Genomic DNA, 13,519 nt, shown 5'->3' with positions numbered 1-13,519 from the left:
TCACCCAAGATTTGACGGTACATGTCCCCGTCCATCGTCCCTTTGATGCGGTGAAGTTGTCCTGTCCCCTTAGCAGAAAAACACTGCCAAAGCATAATGTTTCCACCTCCATGTTTGCCGGTGGGGATGATGTTCTTGGGGTCATAGGCAGCATTCCTCCTCCTCCAAACACGGCGAGTTGAGTTGATGCCAAAGAGCTCCATTTTGGTCTCATCTGACCACAACACTTTCACCCAGTTGTCCTCTGAATCATTCAGATGTTCATTGGCAAGCTTCAGGCGGGCATGTATATGTGCTTTCTTGAGCAGGGGGAACTTGCGGGCGCTGCAGGATTTCAGTCCTTCACGGCGTAGTGTGTTACCAATTGTTTACTTGGTGACTATGGTCCCAGCTGCCTTGAGATCATTGACAAGGTCCCCCCGTGTAGTTCTGGGATGATTCCTCACCGTTCTCATGATCATTGCAACTCCACGAGGTGAGATCTTGCATCGAGCCCCAGGCCGAGGGAGATTGACAGTTATTTTGTGTTTCTTCCATTTGCGAATAATCGCACCAACTGTTGTCACCTTCTCACCAAGCTGCTTGGCGATGGTCTTGTAGCCCATTCCAGCTTTGTGTAGGTCTACAATCTTGTCCCTGACATCCTTCGAGAGCTCTTTGGTCTTGGCCATGGTGGAGAGTTTGGAATCTGTTTGATTGATTGCTTCTGTGGACAGATGTCTTTTTATACAGGTAACAAACTGAGATTAGGAGCATTCCCTTTAAGAGTATGCTTCTAATCTCAGCTCATTACCTGTATAAAAGACACCTGGGAGACAGAAATCTTTCTGATTGAGACGACGGGGTCAAATACTTATTTCCCTCATTAAAATGCAAATCAATTTATAACATTTTTGATTTTTTTTTTTATTATTCTGTCTCTCACTGTTCAAATAAACCTACCATTAAAATTATAGACTGATAATTTCTTTGTCAGTGGGCAAACGTACAAAATCATCTGGGGATCAAATACTTTTTCGACCTCACTGTATGTTTCCACCACAGGGGAGCAGATGTTCGACATTGACAGTGGGAGGTACGCGCCACTCCACGCCCCTCCCTCAGAACATTACACAATTGTCTTCAACACCTTCGTCATGATGCAACTCTTCAACGAGATCAACGCCCGCAAGATCCACGGCGAGCGCAACGTCTTTGACGGCATCTTCAAAAACATGATCTTCTGCTCCATTGTGTTTGGAACGTTCGTCATCCAGGTGAGCAGCATTCAGATCTATACAGGAAATTCACACAGGGGATTTCATATTGGAAAGAAAGTAGTCTCCAATCACCCTGTGTTTTGTCATCCAGATTGTGATAGTGCAGTTTGGAGGGAAACCTTTCAGCTGTGTGTGCCTCACCATCGACCAATGGCTCTGGTGTGTCTTCTTGGGCTTTGGATGTCTACTGTGGGGCCAGGTGAGCTTATTGCCGGTTTCTAATGTCCTTCAAAGTCCCTGTGATCTACATGCCTGTTATTAAATGACAAAAAAAAGTTTTGTCACAAATGAGTTCAACATTTGAGTTTGTGTCTCATTTCTAGGTGGTCACCACTGTCCCCACCAGCCGGCTGAAGTTCTTGAAGTCTGCAGGCCATGGCACGCAGCAGGAGGAGATCCCTGAGGAGGAGCTGGAGGAGATGGAGGACCTAGACGAGATCGACCACGCTGAGATGGAGATGAGGAGGGGACAGGTCCTCTGGTGCAGAGGTCTAGGCAGGATCCAGACTCAGGTATGTATGGTCAACTCACAATTACATCTCAGCTCATAATCATCCCTCAGCTTTACACCAAACCATAGCTACCATTGGCCTGGATACAAACTCAGTATTGTGCTTTATTAAATTTCAATGGGGTCTCAATACTCATATTTTGACTGTGTCTTTGTCCCCAAACTGTCCAGATCCGCGTAGTGAATGCCTTCCGAGACACTATGTCCCCCTACGAGGGTCTGGAGACCCCGGAGTCCCGCAACTCCATCCACAACTTCATGACAACCCCAGAGTTCAGGATAGAAGACTCAGAGCCACAGATCCCACTCATCGACGACACAGAGGGGGAGGACGATGCTCCCACCAAGCGCAACGCTGCACAGACTCTGCCCCCACACTCCAAGCTGGCCACCCTCCCGTCCTCGCCCAACCAGAACAATAACGCTGTGGACATGGTCATCCCCCTCCACAAGGAGAGCCCAAAGATTTGCGGGAATCCTGAGAGTGCTGTGCTTCCGGCGTGCCCTGGGAGCCCGCTGAACAGCCTGGAGACCTCCCTCTGAGCTGGACCGTAGTACCAGTAATGGCCCACTGACCTCAGCCCACGTAACAATACCAAGACATGGGGAGAGGAGGCTTCTAGAAGTTTTGGTTTGGACTGGAATTGAGGACATCAGATATTTCAGATTTTATGGTCTTGTATCGATGGAGGGGTGCATATTTTGAATGAAAGAATTATAGACTACGCTTTAAAAAAGTAATTGAATGAACAGGGAGGCTGGGACGCATTGCTGTACATCAGCAATACTTCTAAAGAATTAATGCATTGGCTATGTATATTTTTACGATTTCATTCATGTTGTGAAAGCAGACCTGTTTACACATTTGTGAAACTTTGATTGTCTGTGAAAGACCTACGTAATAACATGTACAACGTGGGGCTGTGAAATTCAAAAAATATATACCGTATTTTAGATATTGCTGTTTTTTAGGAGAAAACAGGTTTCTATTGAAACTGAACTATTTTGCCTGCAAGTTCTATTTGGTATGTATTTTGCTAGGTACATAGAAATATCTAGCAAAATAAGAAGAGGTGGTTTTATGGTCTATTAGGAGAGGTTAGAATAACTGGAAAACAACCACAAATATCCATGTACACAATTCCACACTGTAAATATTCACTCTGTTCCCAATCATTCCAAAACTACATTTCATGTTTACTGGAAAGTGGAGCTTCCATTTGTCACTAGTGCTATAAATCTAGACCACAGATGATAAGCACCGACTCCATGGAAAGGCTCATTATGAATCAAGGATACTATACATACTATACATACTGTACAATGTGTCTGTAGAGATAATTATGTGAAGTGAGTGTATTGTTGGTTTTAAGTCATTTTTTACCATTTTAAATCAGGAGTAGGTTGTTGCCTGATCAAAAACCACGTAATTCAAAGACGTTTAATGTGCTGAATGGTTTTGATGACCTGGGTTGTATTTCACAAATAGGATCAAAGGGTTTGCCCAGCTAACTGATATAACTTGATTCTCTACATCATTAACATGTACAGTTAGTTGATAAAGTAATACTTACCCATTGATGTCCCTTTCCATTTGACCTCTCCCGTGAACTGACCTGGGTGATTTGGGTTGTTATTATTTAAAGTTGACTACCATATTGATTCTGCTTTTTGAAATACCCTCCAGGAAACATAGAAACTACGCAAGATACAGGGGACTTTAGACTCTCGGCACAGAGTACTTTATTGCATATAACCTCCTTCAGAGAGACTTAATATTTTGTAAAATATAGCCTAGCTTTGTATCTTCTTCAAGAAAACTAAGTAGTTTTCATCCCTCACAAAAGTCAGGGTATCATAATTTTGGAGGCAGAATTGAAAAGGATTCAAAACAGAGTTTTTTTGGGGGGGTCTGGAATCCAGGGGCCATATCCATAAGCCATCTCAGAGTAGGAGTGCTGATCTAGGATCTGTCCTTTTAATCTGGTTCATTATGATCTAAAAGATTCACCTGATCCTAGATCAGCACTTCTACTCTGAGATACTTTGTGGATGCGGACATATTTATTTGGGATTTCTTCCCTGTATTGCAATTTCAAACTTCATATTAAGAAGAAAGAAGGTATAAATCCCAATCCAATGGAAGTACTGTAGATGGTAAAAAATGAAGAAAGATTCCATAAGCAACTTTTGTTTGTTTCTCTGTAGTTTCATTCAACATTGGGAATTACTGTTTATCCACCTCTATAAGGATTTTTTTTATCTCAATATTTGGTAATAAAGTACTTTGTGTCTGTTTATTTTAAGCAATGGCTGTTGTGGTCGATATTCATTTTCGAAACGTGTTGAGTAATGTGTATGGTTTTGAAAATAAAATGAATATTTAGCTTACCTAAATGGTTTTGAAATCTGTCCTCTATATTTTTTAAACTTTTTCCCAACATTCAGTCATTATTGCAACACTCATTTAAAAAGGCTATTGAATTTGGCCATCAGTGTCTCTGAAAAAATCCACACCACACCATATAGGCCAACCGGTCGCTGGTTCTCCCTGTTCACAATGCTAGTATTATAATAGTCTATTATTGAAAAACTAATGCCTGTCATACCCGAGTTTAAGTGACATTTCTTAACAGAAAATGACTGAAGTAAAAGCGAAAAATCCCTCCTTAAAGGAGCTACATGTAGAATTTTTGGATTGTAATTTCAGAAAATGTGCATAATATATCTGCAGTAATAGTGGAATGCTAGAGTTTCACAATCTTTTTTCACTAAACAAACATTTTGGCCAAATAAAAAATCGCATTCTAAAATGCAGACTTTCTGACAGAAAAAGCCAGACCGAAGAGGGAAAACCACCCTCCCTCTTATATTGGCATCACTAAAAAGTGTGGCCATCTCCTCGAGCACAACGAAAAATGGTAGACTGGCTGATACAAGCGTCAATGTAGAAATCGTTCTGTCATTTCCTGGTTGCTGAAATTCTACACTCTTCAATTTCAGTTTATGTGATGCAAAAATGCATCACATAAATTCCACCAGGAATTATAAATGTATCGGAGTAAAAAGTACATACATTTTTTAGGAAATGTAACGTTAGCTAGGAATGTAGCTAGTTGAGTAAAAATAAAAGTAAACAATATAAATACTCAAGTAAGAACAGATACCCCTGCAAAAAAAAGTATTTGTAGGCTACTTACTTTATATTTATGTTTTCGTCCAGTCAAAATAAAGGTTAAATAAAAATTTAAAGGCAAAATGACTACAATTCCCAGTAGCGCTCTGGTGTCGCTTATGCCAGACGTTTCAACCAATGTCGAGGTAGCCTGCATGTGACATGGACTTGTTTGTTCACGAAATTTGAAATATCTCTTACTCTCGGACCAAATACATGTTTTTGAAACATATGTTGAACTGCATGACATCGATTTAGCAGAATATAACTAGAAAACTTATTTACTAACATAAGACGGTAGGTGCTGTTTGGATGTATTGGAAATACGAAATTCGTCATAACGACCTAGGTAGCTAGCCAGATGCATTTTATTGTATGTCGTGCCAGCTAACGCGTTAGCTAGATTACTGCTAACTAGATACATTTTTAAAACGGCTACAAATAGATTACCAACTAAAAGAAGGATTGGGCTAAAGTTAGCTAGCTAACCAACAATGTAAATGAATTCTGCTATGTTAGTTAGGTTCATAATACATGCTAGTCAGTCAAAACTAGCTAGTTAATGTTAACTTAGATTTATTAGACATAACGTTAGCTTTTAGCTAGCTTCTCTATCACTGTTTTTCATAAGTTTTCAATTTCTCATTTCCCTATGAAGGACGACTAACGTTAACCTACTACGACATCTGCACTCTGGGCCCTAGCGACCTGTCCTAGTCCCGTGAGGAGTATGGATTCCCATACCAACAGTGGTAACTCAGCTTTCTTATCCTTATTTCTTGTTAACTATAATTTATTCCATTGCTATTCACATTGTCAACTGTTTAACGTTAAAGTCCATTAGCCAGACTCCCAAGTTTGGGCCGTCGAGTTCACAAAGTCGCATATGATTGTGACATAACTAGGTTAGTTAGACCTTCAAGAAAATCACTGAGAGATCGTCACCCCAAGTGAGCCGACCAACCCCCATGGCTCATGTACTATTAGTAGCGAGACAAACACTGTTCTTCCTATCAAAGGATTTTATTTTTTTGGTGCATTGTTTGTTTAAATGTCCTTGTTCCTTTCCCACAAGAATTCTTCTCATTGGCTGAAGAGAAGTTTGATTTTGACGTTTCACTCTCACCTGCCAGGTTGGTGTCATAGATATCTTTGATTTCCATTTCTTTGGTTTGTATGCATTTCTCTCTTGAATGCGTTGCCACTGAACTCACAATCTGTCTTTGTATTTGATACTACCATTGTCTATACATTTTACTTGGGAAATGTTACATCACTTACATATGAAAAATAACATTGTAAAATCATTCCCCCTTGTTTAAAGCTCAAGAGGAGATGAAGACGATGACGAGGTTTTTGTTGGTCCGGTCTGTCACAAGGAGAGGTGTATCTCTGTCGGTCTGGAGACCATTGTCAAGGAAAACGTCAGCAGTTTTCCTTCAGTGGGTGAGGGGCCCAGCTGGAGTCCTTTGGCTGTGGACAAGTTTGAGGAAATCTGCAAGGAAGCCAACCTACTAGCCAGTCAACTAGTTGTCAACCAGCAGCACCCTGATGTAGGGGTAACCAACGGTACACTCACATTGAGTAAAGAAGAACCGAAAGAAGACTTTGTGCAGGATGCTGGGGCCAAACTGGGCATGTTCAGAAAGCCAGTTGATGCTGTCCTAAGCCCTATCAAAAGGGAGACCTTCTGTGTGCAGGACAGTCCATTGAAGCAGCTCCCTCCTGCTATTCAGCAGCGGTTGTTAAGGGATGGTGGGGTTTCTAACTCCACTAAGAGCCGTGTTGGCACTTCCAGCCCTGTGCGAGCAGGGACTACGACTCGGACCAAGATGGTGCTCCGAGGAAGGGTAGGGCTGGCCTGCAACACCGGGGTGCTCCCTAGCAAACAACAACCAGCAGCCCGAGGAGCGACTGCGACGACAGCCCTGCAGACAGCCAAGACCAGACCGGAGCCTGCTGAGAAGACCACCATGCTGGCTCCTCCAAGCAAAGTATGGGCTCTTAGAAGATATCTAGCCACATAGACTATACAGAATGATCGAGGCTAAGGTCAAATCAGTACTGTAGAAAGTTTTCTCAACTCATGTAGTCTGTTTCTTTCAGGGTAACTTGGGGCTGAGGCGTAGCCCAGGTAGTCGTAACTCCAGCAGAGCAGCCTCCTGCGAGGACCTTCTCTCTGACACGGCCAGCATAGCCTCCGACATCAGCGACACCTCCCTCAACTCCAGTCTGCAGGGGAAGAGGACCCTCGTACCCCCTAGCAAGGTAACCCAGAGGAATTTGCTGATATCATCAGACACTGACATTTTAAACAGAATTCTTAATTCATATATATATATTATGAGACTTCAGATCAGGTGGTACAATATGTGAATACCCTCTGATAAAATGGCAGGTGTTGAAACATGAATGTCCTTGTCCTATTCAGAGTGGGATGCGGGCTCCGTCAGCGGTCAAAGCCCCCCCTCAGACCAGGAGAGTGACTGACCAGAGGAGAAACACATCTTCCTCCTCTTCCTCAGTGTCCAGCTTCAACTCCAGTCTGTCTGTGTCACCCACAGGGAAAGGTGAGGCCCTGTGTAGAGCTTCACGGTGTAATTTCAAGGTGCTGTCTACAGTTCAACCATTTCAAAGATGTGAAGTGTATGGAAAGTGCAATGCAAATATCTGACCTGTCTCTGATTTTAGGTAAACTCAGCACGCCCCTCAACTCCAGCATCAGTGGCCCTAATGGCCGCCTGCCCGCTGGCAAGAGCCGACTCACCAATCCTGTTGTGAGTGCTACCAAGACCTGCAGGTCTACCCTCATCAGCCGAGCTCCGGGGCTTCCCTCTTCCACCACAGTAGCACGGCGTGTCATCTCAGACCCGGGAAGGAAGCTCTCTGAGCAAGACCGATTTAAAACGGTTCAGTCCACCCCTTTGAAGAGAGTTGAACCGGTGGCCACAGCCACCCCCTTGCACCAGACCCCAGCAAAGATGAACATGGAGAGAATGTCCTCTGTGCCCAACATCCCCACCTCATCTTCAGCGAAGACGAAGGACGTCGTCAAGGGCAACCCCAAACTCAAGGCGTTCATTGCTCCAACCCCTACTAGTCAGTTCAAGAGGAGGTTGGAAGGTGAGGACTGGTCAACTGTTGGCTACCTATGAGCAGCTACTACTGATCACTGGCTTGTCTTACTTCATGTTTCTGAATGGAAAGGCTCATAATTGTTTGCTTGCAAAAATGTTAACATATTTATTTGTGTTTTCCCTACAAAGCTGTTTCATCCCCTGATGCCCCTCTCATCATGAAGCCAAAGAGATTGATGTCTGCTTGCAGTGTGGAAAGGTACTGTAACTAGGATTTAAATTAATTATTTTTTATTCCTAAGTGTCTGGAGTCGGAAATTGTACACCATTGACGATTATTAGAATACTGAAGATGTTAGTCATCCTAGTCATACCATTAGCATTGAATATGCCTTCCCCCCCTTCTATCCATCAGTCTCCCCCACAAACTACCAGTTCCAGAGCTGTTCCAGACGCCCCCTGCTGGGGGGAACAAGGCAGTGCAACCCAAGATGAGACACCCCTCTGCCCTTCCCACCCCTGTGAACCGGAGGATCTCTGGTATCCCCATGCTCACCCCGAATAGCATTTCACGGCCAGGCAGGCCTTCCCTGAGCATGGCCTTCCGGCCAGCCTCTATCCAGAGGGCCATCTACTGGAGGTGAGAAAGCAGCTGCCACACTAGGACCACCACACTGGACTCTGTCTAAAAGGGCCAAGATAATAGTCTTGCCATAAGTGACAATGAATCAGTGTTAGGGTAAGGTGTTGTGATGTAATAAAAATAGGCTAGTTGGTGACAACATTATTTTTTTTTTCAGTCCCGACCAGTTGAAAGGGAGCCACCAAGAGGAGGCGGCAGCAGCACCAGAAGAGGAGACCGTCCAGCCATTTTCCCTGGAGGACGAGCCAGAGGTGCAGCCCCCCACCCCTGCTACAGTCCCCCATCCAGAGGAGCAGGGGGTAGGTCAGGATGACCCAGAACCAGGAGTGGACCAGGTGCCTCCTCCGACTAACAAGGAAAACAACCACCCTGAGCCGAATGAAGAATCCAAGGAGCTCGAGAACACTGAAAAGCTGCTAGAGCAGCCTCAATGCAATTGGATGAAGACCCAGGATGTTAATGAGGTAATGTCTTGATATGTGGAAGTAGTTGATATGTTGTCTTGTTTCAGCTTGCATAAGTTATTTGTCTTTGGTTGAATGACGTTTGTATGTTTTGGGTTGTTTCTTGTCCAATAGGTTTTGCTGGTAGATGCCCCGGCACCTGTGTTGAGGCCATATGAGAAACTCCTAATTGACCTCTCCAGCACTCCTGTCCTGATCAGAACAGCCTCTGTGAAGCCCTCAGGTGGTCAGGTGAGAGAATGTACTCCATACATTATGATGACTGACTCAAATTATTAAAAAATTCCTATTGAGAAAAACAGTGCCATGATACCCAGTTGACTCATCACAAATGTTGTCAGGATTCATGACCACACTGATATCTGGTAATTATATGTGTGTTTCTTTCCCACCTACAGCTGATTGACCTGAGCTCGCCCCTGATCAAATGGAGTCCAGAAGACAAGGACCATGCCTTAAATGAAGCACCCCTGATCAACTTATCCTTTTGATTAATAATAGAGCATTCCAGCATTTCCTCTACATGTATATTGATTCCAATAGCCTTCCTGCTGACGCTTGTGCCTGTACCACACACAAATGACATTTATAATGAGAACTAAATGCTGATGATCAAGGGTTTAAGAAAAGATTGTTTTAAGTCGAGACTGTTAGTATGTATACTATGTAAGTCACCAATCTGATTTCTTTTTAAGAATGGTACTGTACCTTTTTTATTTTTGTTTGTTACTGTCTTGCAGCTCTGTGTGATTCTTTTAAAAGCTCTAATAAATGTTCTTCATTTAACGTATTGTGATGCTGAGTCTTGCATGTAAATGAATGCAGGTATGGTATTAGGGCCAGAGAGCTGACCTGTGCTCTTTGCCTCGGAGACAGTCTACTCCACCATTGGCTGGGCACCCAGAAGTTTGACTTTGGCTGAAGGAACAGCTCCTGCTCTCATAAATAAGATATCATCCACTATATATACAAAAGTATGTGGACACCCCTTCAAATGAGTAGATTTGGCTAATTCAGCCACACCCTTGCTGACAGGTGTATAAAATTGAGAACACAGCCATGTAATCTCCATAAACAAACATTGGAAGTAGAATAGCCTTACTGAATAGCTCAGTGACTTAACATGGCACCGTCATAGGATGCCACCTTTCCAACAAGTCAGTTTGTCAAATTTATTTGTCAAAATTATTCAGCCCCTTTACTTTCAGTGCAGCAAACTCTCCAGAAGTTCAGTGAGGATCTCTGAATGATCCAATGTTGACCTAAATGACTAATGATGATAAATACAATCCACCTGTGTGTAATCAAGTCTCCGTATAAATGCACCTGCACTGTGATAGTCTCAGAGGTCCGTTAAAAGCGCAGAGAGCATCATGAAGAACAAGGAACACACCAGGCACGTCCGAGATACTGTTGTGAAGAAGTTTAAAGCCGGATTTGGATACAAAAAGATTTCCCAAGCTTTAAACATCCCAAGGAGCACTGCAAGCGATAATATTGAAATGGAAGGAGTATCAGACCACTGCAAATCTACCAAGACCTGGCCGTCCCTCTAAACTTTCAGCTCATACAAGGAGAAGACTGATCAGAGATGCAGCCAAGAGGCCCATGATCACTCTGGATGAACTGCAGAGATCTACAGCTGAGGTGGGAGACTCTGTCCATAGGACAACAATCAGTCGTATATTGCACAAATCTGGCCTTTATGGAAAAGTGGCAAGAAGAAAGCCATTTCTTAAAGATATCCATAAAAAGTGTCGTTTAAAGTTTGCCACAAGCCACCTGGGAGACACACCAAACATGTGGAAGAAGGTGCTCTGGTCAGATGAAACCAAAATGGAACTTTTTGGCAACAATGCAAAACGTTATGTTTGGCGTAAAAGCAACACAGCTGAACACACCATCCCCACTGTCAAACATGGTGGTGGCAGCATCATGGTTTGGGCCTGCTTTTCTTCAGCAGGGACAGGGAAGATGGTTAAAATTGATGGGAAGATGGATGGAGCCAAATACAGGACCATTCTAGAAGAAAACCTGATGGAGTCTGCAAAAGACCTGAGGCTGGGACGGAGATTTGTCTTCCAACAAGACAATGATCCAAAACATAAAGCAAAATCTACAATGGAATGGTTCAAAAATAAACATATCCAGGTGTTAGAATGGCCAAGTCAAAGTCCAGACCTGAATCCAATCGAGAATCTGTGGAAAGAACTGAAAACTGCTGTTCACAAATGCTCTCCATCCAACCTCACTGAGCTCGACCTGTTTTGCAAGGAGGAATGGGAAAAAATGTCAGTCTCTCGATGTGCAAAACTGATAGAGACATACCCCAAGCGACTTACAGCTGTAATCGCAGCAAAAGGTGGCGCTACAAAGTATTAACTTAAGGGGGCTGAATAATTTTGCACGCCCAATTTTTCAGTTTTTGATTTGTTAAAAAAGTTTGAAATATCCAATAAATGCCGTTCCACTTCATGATTGTGTCCCACTTGTTGTTGATTCTTCACAAAAAAATAACATTTTATATCTTTATGTTTGAAGCCTGAAATGTGGCAAAAGGTCGCAAAGTTCAAGGGGTCCGAATACTTTCGCAAGGCACTGTATATGGGGATGTGGTAGGTAGTTGGTTGGGCTATTTACAGATGGGCTGTGTACAGCTGCAGCGATCGGTAAGCTGCTCTGACAGCCGATGCTTGAAGTTAGTGAGGGAGATATGTCTTCAACTTCATTGATTTTTGAAATTCGTTCCAGTCATTGGCAGCAGAGAACTGGAAGGAAAGGCGGCCAAAGTAGCTGTTGGCTTTGGGGATGACCAGTGAAATATACCTGCTGGAGCGTGTGCTACTGGTGGGTATTGCTATGGTGACCAGTGAGCTAAGGCAGAGCTTTACCTAGCAAATACGTATAAATGCCCTGGAGCCAGTGGGTTTGGCGACTAATATGTAGCGAGGACCAGCCAACGAGAGCATACAGGTCGCAATAATGCAGTATATGGGGCTTTGGTGACAAAATGGATGGCACTGTGATAGACTGCATCCCATTTGCTGTGTAGAGTGTTGGAGGATATTTTGTAAATGACATCCCCAAAGTCAAGGATTGGCAGTATAAGCAGTTTTACGAGGGTATGTTTGGCTGCATGAGTGAAGGAGGCTTTGTTGCAAAATAGGAAGCCAATTCTAGATTTTATTTTGGATTGGAGATGCTTAATATGAGTCTGGAAGGAGATTTTACAGTCTAGCCGAACACCTAGGTATTTATAGTTGTCCACATATTCTAAGTCAGAACCGTCCAGAGTAGTGATGCTACTTTGTGGCAATAGTTTGGGGAAGGCCCTTTTTTTCAGCATGATAATGCCCCCATGCACAAAGTGAGGTCCATACAGAAATGGTTTGTCGAGATCGGTGTAGAAGAGCTGGTCTGGCCTGCATAGAGCCATGACCTCAACCCCATCAAACACCTTTGGGATGAATTGGAACGCAGACTGCGAGCCGCGCCTAATCACCCAACACCAGTGTCCGACCTCACTAATTATTTTGTGGATCAATGGAAGCAAGTCCCTGCAGCAATGATCCAACATCCACATTCAGTACTTTTGGTTATGTAGTACTTTTGGTTATGTAGTGTACTTGGTATAGGTGTCAAATGAGAGATAAGATGCTGATGTTTTGTATCCTTGGACATTTAGTAGAGCATCTTATGATGTAAGGATGTTCTACCTGTCTGTACCAAGAAATATAAAATTCTTATGCATTTTAGAAATGCCAAACATTTGATATATAAAATTAAATCATTTGTAGTGGAGAGAGAATTTAGGCAAGTCTGGGTATCAGTCTCTGTAACATTCCACTCCTTGTACTCTGTGTCATGCGCCAAAGACATGGGCAAATGACACAGAGTACAAGGAGTGGAATGTAATATCTAAACTATGACTGGCAACCAGGCTAACTTTAGGCCACATGATAGTAGATTCTTCCTATAGCAGGATTCCCCAACCAGGCTCTTTAGGCCACATGATAGTAGATTATTCCTATAGCAGGATTCCCCAACTGGCGGCCTGCGGGTGGTTTTATTTGGCCCTCCAAGTTTTCTGACCAATGAATTAAAAAATAAATAATTGTTGGACAGAAAATACTGTAAAAACACCAGGAAATCAGCTCCAAGTTATTTTAATTTAGGAAATCTGTTCCCAAGCATTCCCACGCATAATAGAGACTTGTGATTGTATACAAATGCAAGCAAGGTTTGAAATGAATATGTTTTAGTCAAATAGTAGATCTGTTTGGGCTTCAGCCCCCAGACCATCCTCTCAAGAAAAACATCGTCCCGCAGCCGAATCTAGATGATCCCTGGCCTATAGGAAAGTATGTCCACTAGGTGACATCATTTAATC

The 13,519-nt window shown here is 43.1% G+C and overlaps 2 protein-coding genes across 5 annotated transcripts in view; both read left to right on the top strand.

Annotated features, from left to right (window-relative positions):
- The window catches only part of atp2b1b (ATPase plasma membrane Ca2+ transporting 1b), a 41,728-nt gene extending 37,561 nt beyond the window's left edge, over window positions 1–4,167 (top strand). For both annotated transcript variants that reach the window (XM_021598786.3, XM_090231140.1), the window contains exons 18-21: window positions 1,045–1,256; window positions 1,351–1,458; window positions 1,583–1,771; window positions 1,942–4,167. In XM_021598786.3, coding sequence (XP_021454461.1) covers window positions 1,045–1,256; window positions 1,351–1,458; window positions 1,583–1,771; window positions 1,942–2,313 — 881 coding nt within the window. In that variant the 3' untranslated portion in view covers window positions 2,314–4,167. The remainder of the gene's footprint in view (window positions 1–1,044; window positions 1,257–1,350; window positions 1,459–1,582; window positions 1,772–1,941) is intronic.
- Window positions 4,168–5,043: 876 nt separating this feature from the next.
- gtse1 (G2 and S-phase expressed 1) lies at window positions 5,044–9,915 on the top strand. 3 transcript variants are annotated; one of them, XM_021598785.3, is made up of 12 exons: window positions 5,044–5,091; window positions 5,604–5,697; window positions 6,021–6,078; window positions 6,270–6,939; window positions 7,052–7,213; window positions 7,377–7,515; window positions 7,637–8,068; window positions 8,212–8,281; window positions 8,438–8,662; window positions 8,823–9,129; window positions 9,244–9,360; window positions 9,528–9,915. In XM_021598785.3, exons 2-12 carry the CDS (start codon window positions 5,676–5,678, stop codon window positions 9,618–9,620), a joined length of 2,295 nt encoding a protein of 764 aa, XP_021454460.3. In that variant the 5' UTR covers window positions 5,044–5,091; window positions 5,604–5,675; the 3' UTR covers window positions 9,621–9,915. The 3 variants fall into 3 exon arrangements, with proteins under 3 accessions (XP_021454460.3, XP_021454458.3, XP_021454459.3); XM_021598783.3 differs by having other exon boundaries at window positions 5,044–5,242; XM_021598784.3 differs by having other exon boundaries at window positions 5,070–5,294.
- The last annotated feature ends 3,604 nt before the right edge of the window (window positions 9,916–13,519 follow it).

The sequence above is a fragment of the Oncorhynchus mykiss genome, chromosome 4, assembly GCF_057628025.1.
Source record: "Oncorhynchus mykiss isolate SJ-2025 chromosome 4, ASM5762802v1, whole genome shotgun sequence".
In the NCBI taxonomy this organism is placed as follows: domain Eukaryota; kingdom Metazoa; phylum Chordata; class Actinopteri; order Salmoniformes; family Salmonidae; genus Oncorhynchus; species Oncorhynchus mykiss.
This window is presented reverse-complemented; position numbering and strand designations above follow the sequence as displayed.